Here is a 15350-nt window from a genome sequence, read left to right as displayed (position 1 = left end):
TCCACAAAGATCATCAACAGTTCCTCAGGTTCGCCTTCCTGGACAAACATTACCAGTTTGTGGCCCTTCCTTTCGGGTTGGCCACAGCTCCCAGAATTTTCACAAAGGTGCTAGGGTCCCTTCTGGCGGTTCTAAGGCGATATTTTGATTCAGGCGTCAACTTACCATCTAGCCAAATCTCTCACGGATATCGTGTTGGCTTTTCTAAGATCTCACCGGTGGAAGGTGAACATAAAAAAGGAGTTAATTTGTTCCTCTAACAAGAGTTTAATTCCTAAGAGCTCTGAGAGACTCGGTAAACCTGAAAATTTTTCTGACGGAGGTCAGAAAATCAAAGATCTTAACCACTTGCCGAGCACTTCATTCCATTCCTCGGCCGTCAGTGGCTCAGTGTATGGAGGTAATTGGACTAATGGTAGTGGCAGTGGACATAGTTCCGTTTGCTTGCTTGCATCTCAGACCACTGCAACTGTGCATGCTCAGACAGTGGAATGGGGATTATGCGGATTAATCTCTACGGATAAATCTGGATCTAGAGACCAGAGACTCTCTTCTTTGGTGGTTGTCACAGGATCATCTGTCCCAGGGAATGTGTTTCCGCAGGCCAGCATGGGTCATAGTGACGACGGACGCCAGCCTCTTGGGCTGGGGTGCAGTCTGGAATTCCCTGAAGGCTCAGGGTTTGTGGACTCAGAAAGAGGCCCTACTTCTAATATATATTCTAGAACTGAGAGCGATATTCAACGCACTTCAGGTGTGGCCTCAGCGGGCTTCGGCCAAATTCATAAGATTCCAGTCGGACAATATCACAACTGTAGCATATATCAATCATCAAGGGGGAACAAAGAGTTCTCTAGCGATGATAGAGGTTTCCAAAATGATTTGATGGGCAGAGACTCACTCTTGCCATTTATCAGCAATCTATATTCCAGGAGTGGAGAACTGGGAAGCGGATTTTCTAAGTCGTCTGACTTTTCATCTGGGGGAGTGTGAGCTCCATCCGGAGGTGTTTGCACAATTGATTCATCAATGGGGCACACCAGAATTGGATCTGATGGCATCTCGTCAGAATGCCAAACTTCCTTCTTAGGGGTCCAGATCAAGGGATCCTCAAGCAGTACTGATGCTCTAGCAGTACCGTGGTCGTTCAACCTGGCTTATGTGTTTCCTCCTTTTCCTCTCCGTCGTCTGATTGCCAGAATCAAGCAGGAGAGGGCTTTGGTAATCTTGATATCGCCTGCGTGGCCACGCAGGACTTGGTATGCAGATCTGGTGGAAATGTCATCTCTGCCACCGTTGAAACTGCCACTGAGACAGGACCTTCTCATTCAGGGTCCGTTCCAACATCCAAATCTAGTTTCTCTGCGGCTGACTGCCTGGAGATTGAACGCTTGATTTGATCTAAGTGGGGATTCTCTGAGTCGATCATTGATACCTTGATTTAGGCTCGAAAGCCTGTCACTAGGAAAATTTATCATAAGATATGGCGTTAATATCTTTATTGGTGCGAATCCAAAGGCTACTCATGGAGTAAGATCAGGATTCCTAGGATTTTGTCCTTTCTCCAAGAAGGATTGGAGAAGGGGTTATCAGCTAGTTCCTTAAAGCGACAGATTTCTGCTTTGTCACTCTACACAAGCGTCTGGCAGATGTCCCAGACGTTCAGTCATTTTGTCAGGCTTTGATAAGAATTAAGCCTGTGTTTAAACCTGTTGCTCCGCCATGGAGTTTGAATTTAGTTTTAAATGTTCTTCAAGGGGTTCCGTTTGAACCCATGCATTCCATAGATATTAAACTTCTATCTTGGAAAGTACTGTTTTTAGTTGCTATCTCTTCTGCTCGACGAGTTTCTGAGCTATCTGCGTTACAATACGACTCGCCTTATCTTATATTCCATTCTGATAAGGTGGTTTTGGGTACTAAACCTGGATTCCTTCCTAAGGTTGTTTCAAATAAGAATATTAAAGGAAATTGTTGTTTCTTCTCTGTGTCCTAACCCTTTTTCTAACCCCTCTTCTAACCCTTCGTCTGTTACATAATTTGGACGTGGTTCGTGCCTTGAAGTTTTACTTGCAAGCGACCAAGGATTTCCGTCAAACATCTTCTCCGTTTGTTGTCTATTCTTTAAAACGTAGAGGTCAAAAAGCTACGGCTACCTCTCTTTCTTTTTGGCTGAAAAGCATCATCCGTTTGGCATACGAGACTGCTGGACAGCAGCTTCCTGAAAAAATTACAGCTCATTCCACTAGAGCGGTGGCTTCCACATGGGCTTTTAAAAACGATGCTTCTGTTGAACAGATTTGTAAGGCTGCGACTTGGTCTTCCCTTCACACCTTTTCCAAATTTGATACTTTTGCTTCTTCGGAGGCTATTTTTGGGTGAAAAGTTCTTCAAGCAGTGGTGCCTTCTGTTTAGGTATCTGTCTTGTCCCTCCCATTCATCCGTGTCCTGTAGCTTTGGTATTGTATCCCACAAGTAAAGGATGAGTCCGTAGACTCGTTGTATCTTATAGAAGAAAAGGAAATTTATGCTTACCTGATAAATTGATTTCTTCTATGAAACGACGAGTCCACGGCCTCTGCACCTTTTAGTTTCTCCTTTTCTCTTACATGGTGTATCCAGTCCACGGATTCATCCTTACTTGTGGGATATTCTCAATCCCTACAGGAAGTGGCAAAGAGAGCACACAGCAGAGCTGTCCATATAGCTCCCCTCAGGCTCTGCCCCCCCAGTCATTCTCTTTGCTGCTCTAACAAGTAGCATCTCCACGGGAGGGTAAAGAGTATGTGGTGTTAGATTTGTAGTTTTTATTTCTTCAATCAAGAGTTTGTTATTTTAAAATAGTGCCGGTTTGTACTGTTTACTCTGAGGCAGAAAGTGATAAAGATTTCTGCTGAGAGGAAAAAGATTTTAGCATGTTGTAACTGAAATCCATTGCTGTTCCCACACAGGACTGTTGAGTACCGGAGAACTTCAGTTGGGGGGAACAGTTTGCAGGCTTAACTGCTTAAGGTATGCTCAGTCACTTTTTTTCTAACAAGACTTGGTAATGCTAGAAGACTGACAGAAATCCCCATGTGGGAAGGTAAGCCATATTCTGAGACTCAGTATAGAAGGATGGCTTAGTTAAAAGGGCTTAAATCACTGATGGACACTGTTCTGGGGAAAATCGATTATTTATTACTATAATCCGATATTTGCACAAGTGTTTATTATGTTTGGAACACTTTTTAGGGGCTTTATACGCCTGACATAATTTTAGACACCTAATTTGGATTAGGAAGGCCCCACAACTCCGGAGTGAAGAGGGAGGGGGCCTAATTTTCGCGCCTCAGTTGCGCAGTTCTTTTGCAAAACAGCTTCATGCAGCTTCACATGTAACATTGAAACTTGGTGTGCAATCATTTCAAAGCATTAGGATGATATGGTGTAAATTTCATAAAGATTGGATGTTTTTTTGAGATTTGGTAAAAAAGTGTGTGCTTTTTATTATTTAAAGGCACAGTACCGTTTTTTCAAAAAGTGTATTTTTCTGTATTTGAGTACTATCTAAGTCTGTCTAACATGTCTGAGCCTACAGATAGACCTTGTTCTATGTGTTTAAAAGCCATGGTGTTACCCCCATTGCATTTGTGTTTAAAGTGTGCTAAGGTATCTAAACATTTTAATGACCATGCAGTGACACTTAAAAATGTAGCCCAAGATGATTCTTTGACGTAAGGTAATGAGGATAGTCCTCCTTCCTCTCCCCATGTGTCGACGCCAGTTAGGCCCGCACAAGCGTTGCCTAGTACCTCTAGCGCATTGTGCCCTATTACTTTACAGCAATTAGCAGCAGTCATGGATAATTCCCTTGAGGCATTTCTATCCAAACTGCCAGTTTTTCCAAAAAAGCGTGGTAGCTCCGTTTTAAGAACAGAGGATGAGCAATCAGAAGCTTTGGATGATTTATCTGTTGTACCCTCACAACACTCTGAAGTGGCAGTGAGGGATGGTCTGAGGGAGAAATTTCTGACACAGGAAAAGTTTCTCAGCGGGCAGATTCAGATTCCTTAGCGTTTAAATTTAAGCTGGAACACACCTGAGTCCTGCTTAAGGAGGTTTTAGCTACGCTGGATGATTGTGACCCCATGGTGGTCCCAGAAAAATTGTGTAAAATGGACAGGTTGTTAGAAGTCCCTGTATACACTGATGCGTTTCCGATCCCGAAGAGGGTGGCGGATATTGTGACTAGGGAGTGGGAGAGACCAGGTGTACCTTTTGTTCCCCCTCCTATCTTTAAGAAAATGTTCCCCATAAATGACCCCAGGCGGGACGCGTGGCAGACGGTCCCTAAGGTAGAGGGAGCAGTTTCAACACTTGCTAAGCATACAACTATACCAATAGAAGACAGTTGTGCTTTTAAAGACCCTATGGATAAAAAATTGGAAGGTTTGCTGAAGAAAATTTTTGTTCAGCAAGCTTTCCTTCTTCAGCCAATTGCCTGCATTATTCCTGTAACTACTGCAGCGGCTTTTTGGTTTGAGGCGCTGGAAGAGTCGCTCCAGAGGGAGACTTCATATGACGAAGTCATGGATAGAATTCATGCTCTAAAGCTGGTGAATTCTTTTATCACAGATGCCGCTTTACAATTAGCTAAGTTAGCTTCGAAAAATTCTGGTTTTGCCATTATGGCGCGGAGAGCGCTTTGGCTCAAATCATGGTCGGCTGACGTGTCGTCCAAAACAAAATGACTAAATATTCCTTTCAAGTGAAAGACTCTTTTTGGTCCCGAGTTGAAAGAAATTATCGCGGATATCATGCCCTCCCGCAGGATAGACCGTTTAAGGCCAAAAACAAGGTTCATTTTCGCTCCTTTCGCAACTTCAGGAGCGGACCTGCTTCAACCTCTGCTGCCGCAAAGCAAGAGGGTAACGCTTCACAGCCCAAAGCAACCTGGAAACCCCTGCAGGGCTGGAATAAGGGTAAACAGGCCAAGAAGCCTGCGCCTGCTACCAAGACAGCATGAAGGGGTAGCCCCCGATCCGGGACCGGATCTAGTAGGGGGCAGACTTTCTCTCTTTGCTCATGCTTGGGCAAGAGATGTTCCAGATCCCTGGGCATTAGAAATTGTGGCTCAGGGGTATCTTCTAGAATTCAAAGACTCTCCCCCAAGGGGAAGGTTCCACATTTCTCGTTTGTCTTCAGACCAGACAAAGAAACAGGCGTTCTTACGCTGTGTAGAAGATCTTTTAAAGATGGGAGTGATACACCCAGTTCCAATTGCAGAACAAGGACTGGGATTTTACTCAAACCTGTTTGTAGTTCCCAAAAAGGAGGGAACTTTCAGGCCAATCCTGGATCTAAAAATTCTAAACAAATTCCTCAGAGTTCAATCTTTCAAAATGGAAACCATTCGGACAATCTTGCCGATGATCCAGGAAGGTCAATATATGACTACCGTGGATCTAAAGGATGCGTACCTACATATTCCTATCCACAAAGATAATCATCAGTTCCTAAGGTTCGCCTTTCTGGACACGCATTACCAGTTTGTGGCCCTTCCTTTCGGGTTGGCCACCGCTCCCAGAATTTTCACAAAGGTGCTAGGGTCCCTTCTAGCGGTTCTAAGACCGCGGGGCATTGCAGTAGCACCTTACCTAGATGACATCTTAATTCAGGCGTCGTCTTTCCACAGAGCCAAGGCTCATACGGACATTGTTCTGGCCTTTCTAAGGTCTCACGGGTGGAAAGTAAACGTCGAAAAAAGTTCTCTGTCCCCGCTCACAAAGGTTCCCTTCCTGGGAACACTAATAGACTCGGTAGAAATGAAAATCTTTCTGACAGAGGTCAGGAAGTCCAAACTTTTGAATACTTGCCGAGTTCTTCATTCCATTCCTCGGCCTTCTGTGGCTCAGTGCATGGAGGTAATCGGTTTAATGGTTGCGGCAATGGACTTAGTCCCTTTTGCCCAAATTCATCTAAGACCACTGCAACTGTGCATGCTCAAACAGTGGAATGGGGATTATGCAGATTTGTCTCCTCAAATACAAATGGACCAGAAAACCAGAGACTCTCTTCTCTGGTGGTTGTCTCAGGATCACCTGTCTCAGGGAATGAGTTTCCGCAGACCAGAGTGGATCATTGTCACGACCGATGCCAGTCTGTTAGGCTGGGGTGCGGTCTGGGACTCCCTGAAAGCTCAGGGTCTATGTTCTCGGGAAGAATCTCTTCTCCCGATAAACATTTTGGAACTGAGAGCGATATTCAATACGCTCCAGGCATGGCCTGATTTAGCGGAGGCCAAATTCATCAGATTTCAGTCGGACAACATCTCGACTGTAGTGTACATCAATCATCAGGGAGGAACAAAGAGTTCCCTAGCGATGAAAGAAGTAACCAAGATCATCAAATGGGCGGAGGATCACTCCTGCCATCTATCTGCAATTCACATCGTAGACAACTGGGAGGCGGATTTTCTGAGTCGTCAGATTTTCCATCCGGGGGAGTGGGAACTCCACCCGGAGGTTTTTGCTCAGCTGACCCAGCTATGGGGCATTCCAGAATTGGATCTGATGGCGTCCCGTCAGAACACCAAACTTCCCCTTTACGGATCCAGATCCAGGGATCCCAAGGCGGCATTGATAGATGCTTTAGTAGCGCCTTGGTCATTCAGTCTAGCTTATGTCTTTCCACCGTTTCCTCTTCTTCCTCGGCTACTAGCCAGAATCAAACAGGAGAAGGCTTCGGTAATTCTGATAGCGCCTGCGTGGCCACGCAGGACTTGGTATGCAGACCTAGTGGACATGTCATTGGCTCCACCTTGGAAACTGCCATCGAGGCAGGATCTTCTAATTCAAGGTCCATTCAAGCATCCAAATCTAGTTTCTCTGCAACTCACTGCTTGGAGATTGAACGCTTAATTCTATCTTAAGCGTGGGTTCTCTGAATCAGTTATAGATACTCTGATCCAGGCCAGAAAGCCTGTCGCCAGGAAAATTTACCATAAGATATGGCGGAAATATCTTTGTTGGTGCGAATCCAAGGGTTACTCGTGGAGTAAGGTTAGGATTCCAAGGATATTGTCCTTTCTCCAAGAAGGATTGGAGAAAGGTTTGTCAGCTAGTTCCTTAAAGGGACAGATATCTGCTCTGTCTATCCTGTTACACAAGCTTCTGGCAGCTGTACCAGACGTTCAGGCGTTTGCACAGGCCCTAGTTAGAATCAAGCCTGTCTACAAACCTGTGGCTCCTCCATGGAGTCTAAATTTAGTTCTTTCAGTTCTTCAAGGGGTTCCGTTTGAACCTTTACATTCCATAGATATTAAGCTATTATCTTGGAAAGTTTTGTTTTTGGTAGCTATTTCTTCTGCTCGAAGAGTTTCTGAATTGTCTGCTTTGCAGTGTAATTCACCCTATCTGGTGTTCCATGCAGATAAGGTTGTTTTGCGTACCAAACCTGGTTTCCTTCCAAAAGTGGTTTCTAATAAGAATATTAACCAGGAAATTATTGTTCCTTCTCTGTGTCCTAATCCAGTTTCTAAGAAGGAACGACTGTTACACAATCTTGATGTGGTTCGCGCTTTAAAATTCTATTTAAAGGCAACTAAAGATTTCAGACAAACATCATCCTTGTTTGTTGTCTATTCTGGTAAGAGGAGAGGTCAGAATGCGACTGCTACCTCTCTTTCCTTCTGGCTGAAAAGCATCATCCGATTGGCTTATGAGACTGCTGGACAGCAGCCTCCTGAACGAATTACAGCTCATTCCACTAGAGCTGTGGCTTCCACATGGGCTTTCAAGAATGAGGCTTCTGTTGAACAGATTTGTAAGGCAGCGACTTGGTCTTCACTGCATACATTTGCCAAATTTTACAAACTCGATACTTTTGCTTCTTCGGAGGCTATTTTTGGGAGAAAGGTTTTGCAAGCAGTGGTGCCTTCCGTTTAGGCTACCTGACTTGTTCCCTCCCTTCATCCGTGTCCTAAAGCTTTGGTATTGGTATCCCACAAGTAAGGATGAATCCGTGGACTGGATACACCATGTAAGAGAAAACAGAATTTATGCTTACCTGATAAATTACTTTCTCTTACGGTGTATCCAGTCCACGGCCCGCCCTGGCAATTAAGTCAGGTTCAAATTTATTTTTGTAAAACTACAGTCACCACTGCACCCTATGGTTTCTCCTTTTTCTCCTAACCATCGGTCAAATGACTGGGGGGCGGAGCCTGAGGGGAGCTATATGGACAGCTCTGCTGTGTGCTCTCTTTGCCACTTCCTGTAGGGATTGAGAATATCCCACAAGTAAGGATGAATCCGTGGACTGGATACACCGTAAGAGAAAGTAATTTATCAGGTAAGCATAAATTCTGTTTTTCTTCCTATACCTTCGGTCAAATGACTGGGGGGTGGAGTCAAGGGAGGAGCTATATAGACAGCTCTGCTGTGGTGCTCTTTGCCACTTCCTGTTAGCAGGAGGATTATATCCCACAAGTAAAGGATGAATCCGTGGACTCGTCGTATCATAGAAAAAATCAATTTATCAGGTAAGCATAAATTTCCTTTTTTTCCAAACTTTACATATTTTCTAAAAATACTAGAATATGAAAGCCAAACTTTGTCTGTGAAAAGCATACCTAGGTATCTGGGAGCTAGCTCCTGGTTTGTTTCTGCACATATATAACTCTTCTGATGGGTTCAGCTGTCTCCCAGTAGTCCTTTGCTGCTTCTACAATAATTTATACCACGATAATGATGCATAATTGATAATAGAAATAAAGTGGAAAGTTATTTTCAATTGCTCTTTCTGAATCATGAAAGGAAAATTGTTGGTTTCATGTCCCTTTAAGTGTTTTTACCGCGTTATCAACCCTCTTTCAAAAACTTTGCCAACTATTACCTTCAAAAGCATGTTGCAATTTCAAGCTGGTTTGTAGATGATTCTAGAAATATATTTAGAATTATTTGTTTTTCAGATTGAAGGACAAGGTCATGGAGCAGTATTTGACTGCAAGTGTTCTCCAGATGGTCAACATTTTGCTTGCACAGATTCTCATGGTCATCTTTTGATATTTGGCTTTGGTTCCAGTAGCAAATATGACAAGGTATGTTTTTAATTTACACTGTTCATTATAATATAATTACTGGGGATTTGTTATAGCACAGATATTTAGGAATTATATCAACAGAATCACGCGAATCATCATTGCTAGCTAATTTTATCTTAAAGGGACTTTCCGTCCAAATTTGGAATCCACTTGACAAAAATGCTTCTAATAAAAGCTATAACTGTTTCAAAAGTGTATGTAAGTATGCACTGTACACCAGCATTTTAAGCACAGCACCTGCTCAGAGAGCCTAATGTGCTTATACCATCTGGTAACGACTCAATTTGTTAATTGATGACATGATACAAGCCCCACTGGTGCTCTGAGCAGCTGAAGTATTTAAAAGGCTGGTTCACTAAGAATATCTAGCTATGCTATACATGCACGTGCAGAGAAAAATATTCACACTAAAACAGTGATAACTTTTACTAGAAGTATTTCCATCTTAATATGGGAAGAGTCCACAGCGGCATTCTTTACTTGTGGGAAATACTGAACCTGGCCACCTGGAGGAGGCAAAGACACCCCAGCCAAAGGCTTAAATACCTGCCCCACTTCCTCATGACCCCAGTCATTTTTTGCCTTTCGTCACAGGAGGTTGGCAGAGAACTGTTTGAAGATTTCGGAGTAGTCTCTTATGGAGGGTAGTACTCTTCGAGATGGGACTAGAGTTTTAAGTAGTCTTGTCAGCCTCTCAGTGAGAGCATGGATGAAAGTTCGGCGATGCAGGAGGAGTCTTTCTGCGAAACCATCCAGACTCATATTAACAGCTCCATAGGCAATCAGCGTTGACGAGTTTCGATGCCTGCTTTCCTCACTCAAGTCCATGTCAGAAGCGATGCTACTATCTGTCACACTTGAAGGGTCGTGTTCCTGTTCCACAGCGTTGATTCTGGTAAGATAATTTCATATTTTAAACATGTATGATAAAGCAAGAAGACAGGGTCATAGTGTGACTCATTTTATCTGTATAGACTCAAGGGTTAATATCTCCTTAGGGGGATTATTGAACAGGGGAGAATAACATTTTAAGTTTATTTGATTTTATGCTTCTTTTATGTGTGAGATGTTATGGGCTCATAGGCTGTTATGGAATATGCAGGTTTCACTTTCACTTAGAGAGCCATGCAGCTTACAAGCTTGGCGCACTTTTTCATAGCAGGGATGGTCCTGTATTGTGCACCATGTAATTCATTCCCTTTTTCCTGACCGGTTGTCTATCAGAGAGGAGTCATAAATTTCTGTACTGTCTGGGTCATAGGAGGTGGTGAGTGCCCCAGCCATTGGGGTATAAGGGTGCCGTTTTTTTTTAATAAAATAAGATGTTTTATTTATTTTAGATCGCACTCCCTCTATTCCTAATGAGTAATTCCTGTTTATATGGTGAGGAGGCCTTAGTTCCGCCCTCTTATGTTCCATATGCCTTAATAATGTAATAATATCTAACATGTTTAATACCACGGAGCCGTCCACCTCTGAGGAGTTGTCATCCAGTGAGGTGTGTACCCGTAGCATTGCTGATCCTCTATCTGGAGGGGGCCTTTTTTCACCAGACGTTACTGGGCAGTTCAGACGGCGGTGTCTGCGGCCCTTAATGCTTCACCTCGCCCTGCTGAGCGCAAACGAAAGGTTACATATTGCACTCCTTCCCAGAGTACATCAGAAAATTTATTGGATTTAACTAAGGGTTATCCGAGGATGAAGTTCTGGACTTCAGAGTATGAATATTCTGGTTGGAGTATGCTGCTTTAAAACCTCCGGCTGCAGAGGAGCCAAACTGTAGTTTTGGAATTTGCGCTTTGTTCTAATGGAAGTTTTTGGAGCATTCAGAGGTTCCAGAGGCCAATTTTCCTGATGAACCTTTAGTTACTAAATTGGATAGAGTTTGAGGACAGGGTGATACCTTATTAATGGCGAACATTATTAAGAATGAATGGGACAGGATTGGATTCCTTTTCCCCCTCTTCTCCCTTTAACAATTTGTCCCCGGTCCTGGACTCTCAATGGAGTTTTGAGGTTAGTCCCTAAATGGGATGGCTTTATCTTCACCCTTGCTAAACGTACTACTATCCCGCTTGAAGATAGTTCTTCGTTTGAAGAGCCCATGGATAAAAGATGGAAACTCTGTTAAGAAAGATGTTTCAGCATACTTGATATTTGTTTCAACTGGCGAAGGCTGTTGCTGCGGTTACTGGAGAAACTATCTTCTGGTGTGATTCCTTATAGGATTTCATTGGGGTGGAGGATCCCCTCGACGTTACTCAGAAAAGATTTACGGCCTTGAGGGTGGTTAATTCTTTTATCTGTACTGCTATTAGGCAGTTTATTCGCTTGAATGCTATGGCTTCAGTTTTTTCTGTTCAGACCCGTCGGGCTCTGACTGAAGTCATGGTCTGCGGATATGACTTCTAAGTCTAGACTTCTTCCCTCCCTTTAAGGGAATGATTTGTTTGGTCCAGGCCTGGACTCAATTATCTCCACGGTCACAGGGGGCAAGGGTGCCCTCCTACTGCAAGAGTATATGAACTAATCTAAGGGACGATTTTCGTTCTTTTCGTTCTGATAAAGCCCATGCCAGCAGTCCCCCGCTAAGCCAGAGCAAACCAAGAGCTCTTGGAAGCCGGCTCAGTCCTGGAATAAATTCAAGCAGAGCAAGAAGCCCGCGGAGTCTATGTCAGCATGAATGGGCGGTCCCTGGCCCTCTTCTGGATCATGTAGGGGGCAGTATGTCGCTCTTTTCAGTCGCTTGGTTCAGGGACGTGCAGGATCCATGGGTCCTGGAGGTCATAGCTCAGGGTTACATGACCACGATAGATTCCTGGACCAGCACTTCCCGTTTATTGCTCTTCCGTTTGGTCTAGCTAAAGACATTTTTCGAAGAGTGGACCATTCGGAATATCTCCTCTGTCTTCTTCGATCCCATGGATGACAGATAATCTAGAGATAGTTCTCTTGTATCAAGTACCAGGGTAGAATTCTTGGGTACTATAATAGTCTCCATGAGAACATTTCTAACAGACCAGAGACGCTGCAAGCTAGCTTGAACACGTCTTGCCCTTCTTGAGGCCATCTGTGGCTCGGTGTATGGAGGTGTTTGGTCTCATAGTATCCAGCTTGGACATCATTTCACCTCAGACTGTTGCAACTGCGCATGCTGAACTAGTGGAACGGCGATCATTCGGATCTGTCTTAACAGATTTCTCTGGACAACCAATCGGGAGAATGGCTTATTTTGGTGGTTTTGTCCGAATCACTTGTCCTGAGGGACGTCCGTCTCAAGACCATCCTGGGTGATTGTGACTACGGTTGCGAGTCTGTCAGGATGGGGAGCCGTTTGGGGTGCCAGGAAGGTACAGGACATCTGGTCTCAGGAGGTAAAGCTCCTGATCTCATTTTGGATCTTTGGGCAATATACAATGCTCTGAAGGCTTGGCCTCTGCTGGGTTCATCCCAGTTAATCAGATTCCAATCAAACAATATATCTTTGGTGGCTTACATCAACCATCAAGGGGGGACGAGAAGCTCCCTAGCTATGAGCGAAGTATTTCGGATTCTGGTGTGGGGGAGACCTGCATTTATTCGCTGTCAGCGATCCACATTCTGGGTGTGGACAACTGGGAAGCAGATTTCCTCAACAGACAATCCTTTCATCCGGGAGAATGGTCTCTCCATCCCGAGTGTTTGCAGAAATTTGCAAGAGGAAGATCTTATAATGTCTCAATACCAAGCTACCCAGATAGGGGTCGAGGTACAGGGATCCTCAGGTAGAGCTAACAGATGCATTAGCGGTGCCTTGGAGGTTCAATCCAATTTTCCTTTCCCACCGTTACCACTACTTCCTAGTGTAGTGGCTCGAGTCAAGCAGGCATCAGTGATTCTGACTGCTCCGTCTTGGCCACAAAGAATATGGTTTGCGGACCTAGTGGGGATGTCATCATCTCCTCCGTGGAAGTTACCTTGTCGCAGGGATCTACTGACCAAGGTTTCTTTGTTTATCAATGTCTAGATTCTCTGAGGCTGACTGCGTGGAGATTGAACGCTTAGTCCTAGCCAAGAGAGGGTTTTCTGAGAGAGTTATTTTTACTCTCATTCAAGCTCGTAAGCTGGTTGCTCGTCGCATCTATCATAATGTGTGGAGGACCTACTTATTCTGTTCTCCAGGAACTAGACAAGGGCTTTATGCAAGTCCACTGAAGGCACAGTTTTCGGCCCTGTCTGTGTTACTGCACAAGAGGTTTGCCGAGCTTCCAGATGTGCAGCCATTTGTTAAGGATCTGCTGGGATCAGACCTGTGTTTAGATCTAAGGCTCCTCCTTGGAGTTTAAATCTTGTCCTTAAGTTTTGCAACAGGCTCCATTGGAGCCTATGCATGAAGTAGACATTAAATTGTTGTCTTGGAAGGTTCTTTTTCTTCTAGCTATTGCTACTGCACGTAGAGTCTCTGAGATTGCTGCCTTGCAATGCGACCCTCCTTACCTGGGGTTTCATGCCGATAAGGCTGCTCTACGAACCAAGTTAGGTTTCTTCCTAATGTTGTGTCAATTTGCAACATCAATCAAGAGATTGTGGTTCCTTTCTTATGTCCTTATCCTTCTTTGTCGATGGAACGTTTACAACGTATTTCTGTATGTGGTTTGTGCCTTAAAGTTGTATCTTCGGGCCACAAAGGAATTTAGACAAACCTCTTTTATGTTCGTTCTCTTTTCCGGGAAGTGTAGGGGTCAGAGGGCCTCTTCGACTTCCTTATCTTTTTGTCTGAGCAGTGTCATCCGTTTAGCATAGAAACGGTGGGACATAAGCCTCCTTTGAGGATTACGGCTCATTCTACGAGAGCAGTAGTTCCTCTTGGGCCTTCAAAAATTAGTCTTCTATGGATCAGATTTGTAAGGTGGCTATCTGGTTCTCCTTACATACTTATCCCAAATTTTACAAGTTTGATGTTTTTGCTTCTTATGAAGATGCCTTCGGAATAAAGGTTTTGCAGGCTGTGGTGCCCTCAGATTAGGGTCCTTCTCTCTTTTTTTCCCTCCCGTTAGCATTCTGTGTACTCTAGAGCTTGGGTATATGTTTTCCACAAGTAAGGAATGGAGCTGTGGACTCTTCCCATATTAAGATGGAAAACTTAAATTATTGTTACCTGATAATTTCATTTCCATCTGTATGGGATGAGTCCACAGCTCCCGCCCGTGTTCTCCGATGGGTGGCCCTAAATTTGAATTTTTTTTCTTCTGGCACCTTTTTCACCCTGATATTTCTCCTACTGTTTCTTGTTCCCTCGGCAGAATGACTGGGGTTATGAGGAAGTGGGGGTGGTATTTAAGCCTTTGGCTGGGGTGTCTTTGCCTCCTCCTGGTGGCCAGGTTCAGTATTTCCCACAAGTAAGGAATGCAGCTGTGAGCTCTTCCCATACAGATGGAAATGGAATTATCAGATAAGCATAATTTATGTTTTTTGCCAATACATGTATATTGCAAATATGTTTCTATTCAAAGAAGTAATTCATCTAGGTGAATTAAAAATGTGTCTAGAATGTCCCTTTAATTATTGACTGATACTATTCTGACATCTTGGGCAATTTTATAATTGATATGATTAGATGTGTATTCACCTATATGGGGAACAATTGTTGGTATATGTTTTCATATTGTGGATTTTTCAGTCAATTAACCTCTTAAGGACATATGACGGAACTTTTCCGTCATAAAACAATTGAGCAAACCGAAAGCTGCGTCCTTAAAGGGTTAAAACTCCAGATACATTTAACTAAAGTTTTTTTGATTGGATGATTCTAATAATTCAAATTATTGGCTATATAGATGCCCTTTTTCAACCAATGGGGAAAAAAACTCCCAAGGGTGGGTTTTTAGCACCTTTACATGACTGTTGCAGCTCTGTTTACCCCTTTGGAGAAGCTTAATGTGAAACTCGACTGAGTCAGGGGATTTGTTTCTTTTTAACTTTTTAAATGCTCACTATGTTTGTCATGTTTACAGATGATTTATTTAAGATATTACTTGAAACCTTTTTGTTATAAGAACCCAGTTTCACAGGGAATGGTATTAGTGGGAAGGTTGGTATTGAGACTATTTTTCATTCTACATATAAAATCCCTTTAATAAAATTAGATTTCTTTCCTAAGATATGGTGAGTCCATGGCAGAATCTTCAATTACTGTTGGGAATATCACTCCTGGCCAGCAGGAGGAGGCAAAGAGCACCACATCAAAGCTGTTAAGTATCACTTCCCTACCCACAACCCCCAGTGA

General features: G+C 43.6%; 1 protein-coding gene across 1 annotated transcript in view; it reads left to right on the top strand.

Annotated features, from left to right (window-relative positions):
- PHIP (pleckstrin homology domain interacting protein) overlaps positions 1-15350 on the top strand; it is a gene marked incomplete in the record, with an annotated part of 1163892 nt that overhangs the window by 516125 nt on the left and 632417 nt on the right. Inside the window, 1 exon segment of the mRNA XM_053710468.1 lies at positions 8954-9082. Coding sequence (XP_053566443.1) covers positions 8954-9082 — 129 coding nt within the window.

This window comes from Bombina bombina, chromosome 4, assembly GCF_027579735.1.
Source record: "Bombina bombina isolate aBomBom1 chromosome 4, aBomBom1.pri, whole genome shotgun sequence".
Lineage (NCBI taxonomy): Eukaryota > Metazoa > Chordata > Amphibia > Anura > Bombinatoridae > Bombina > Bombina bombina.
Note: the sequence above shows the minus strand (reverse complement) of the source record. Positions and strands in the feature narration are given on the sequence as shown.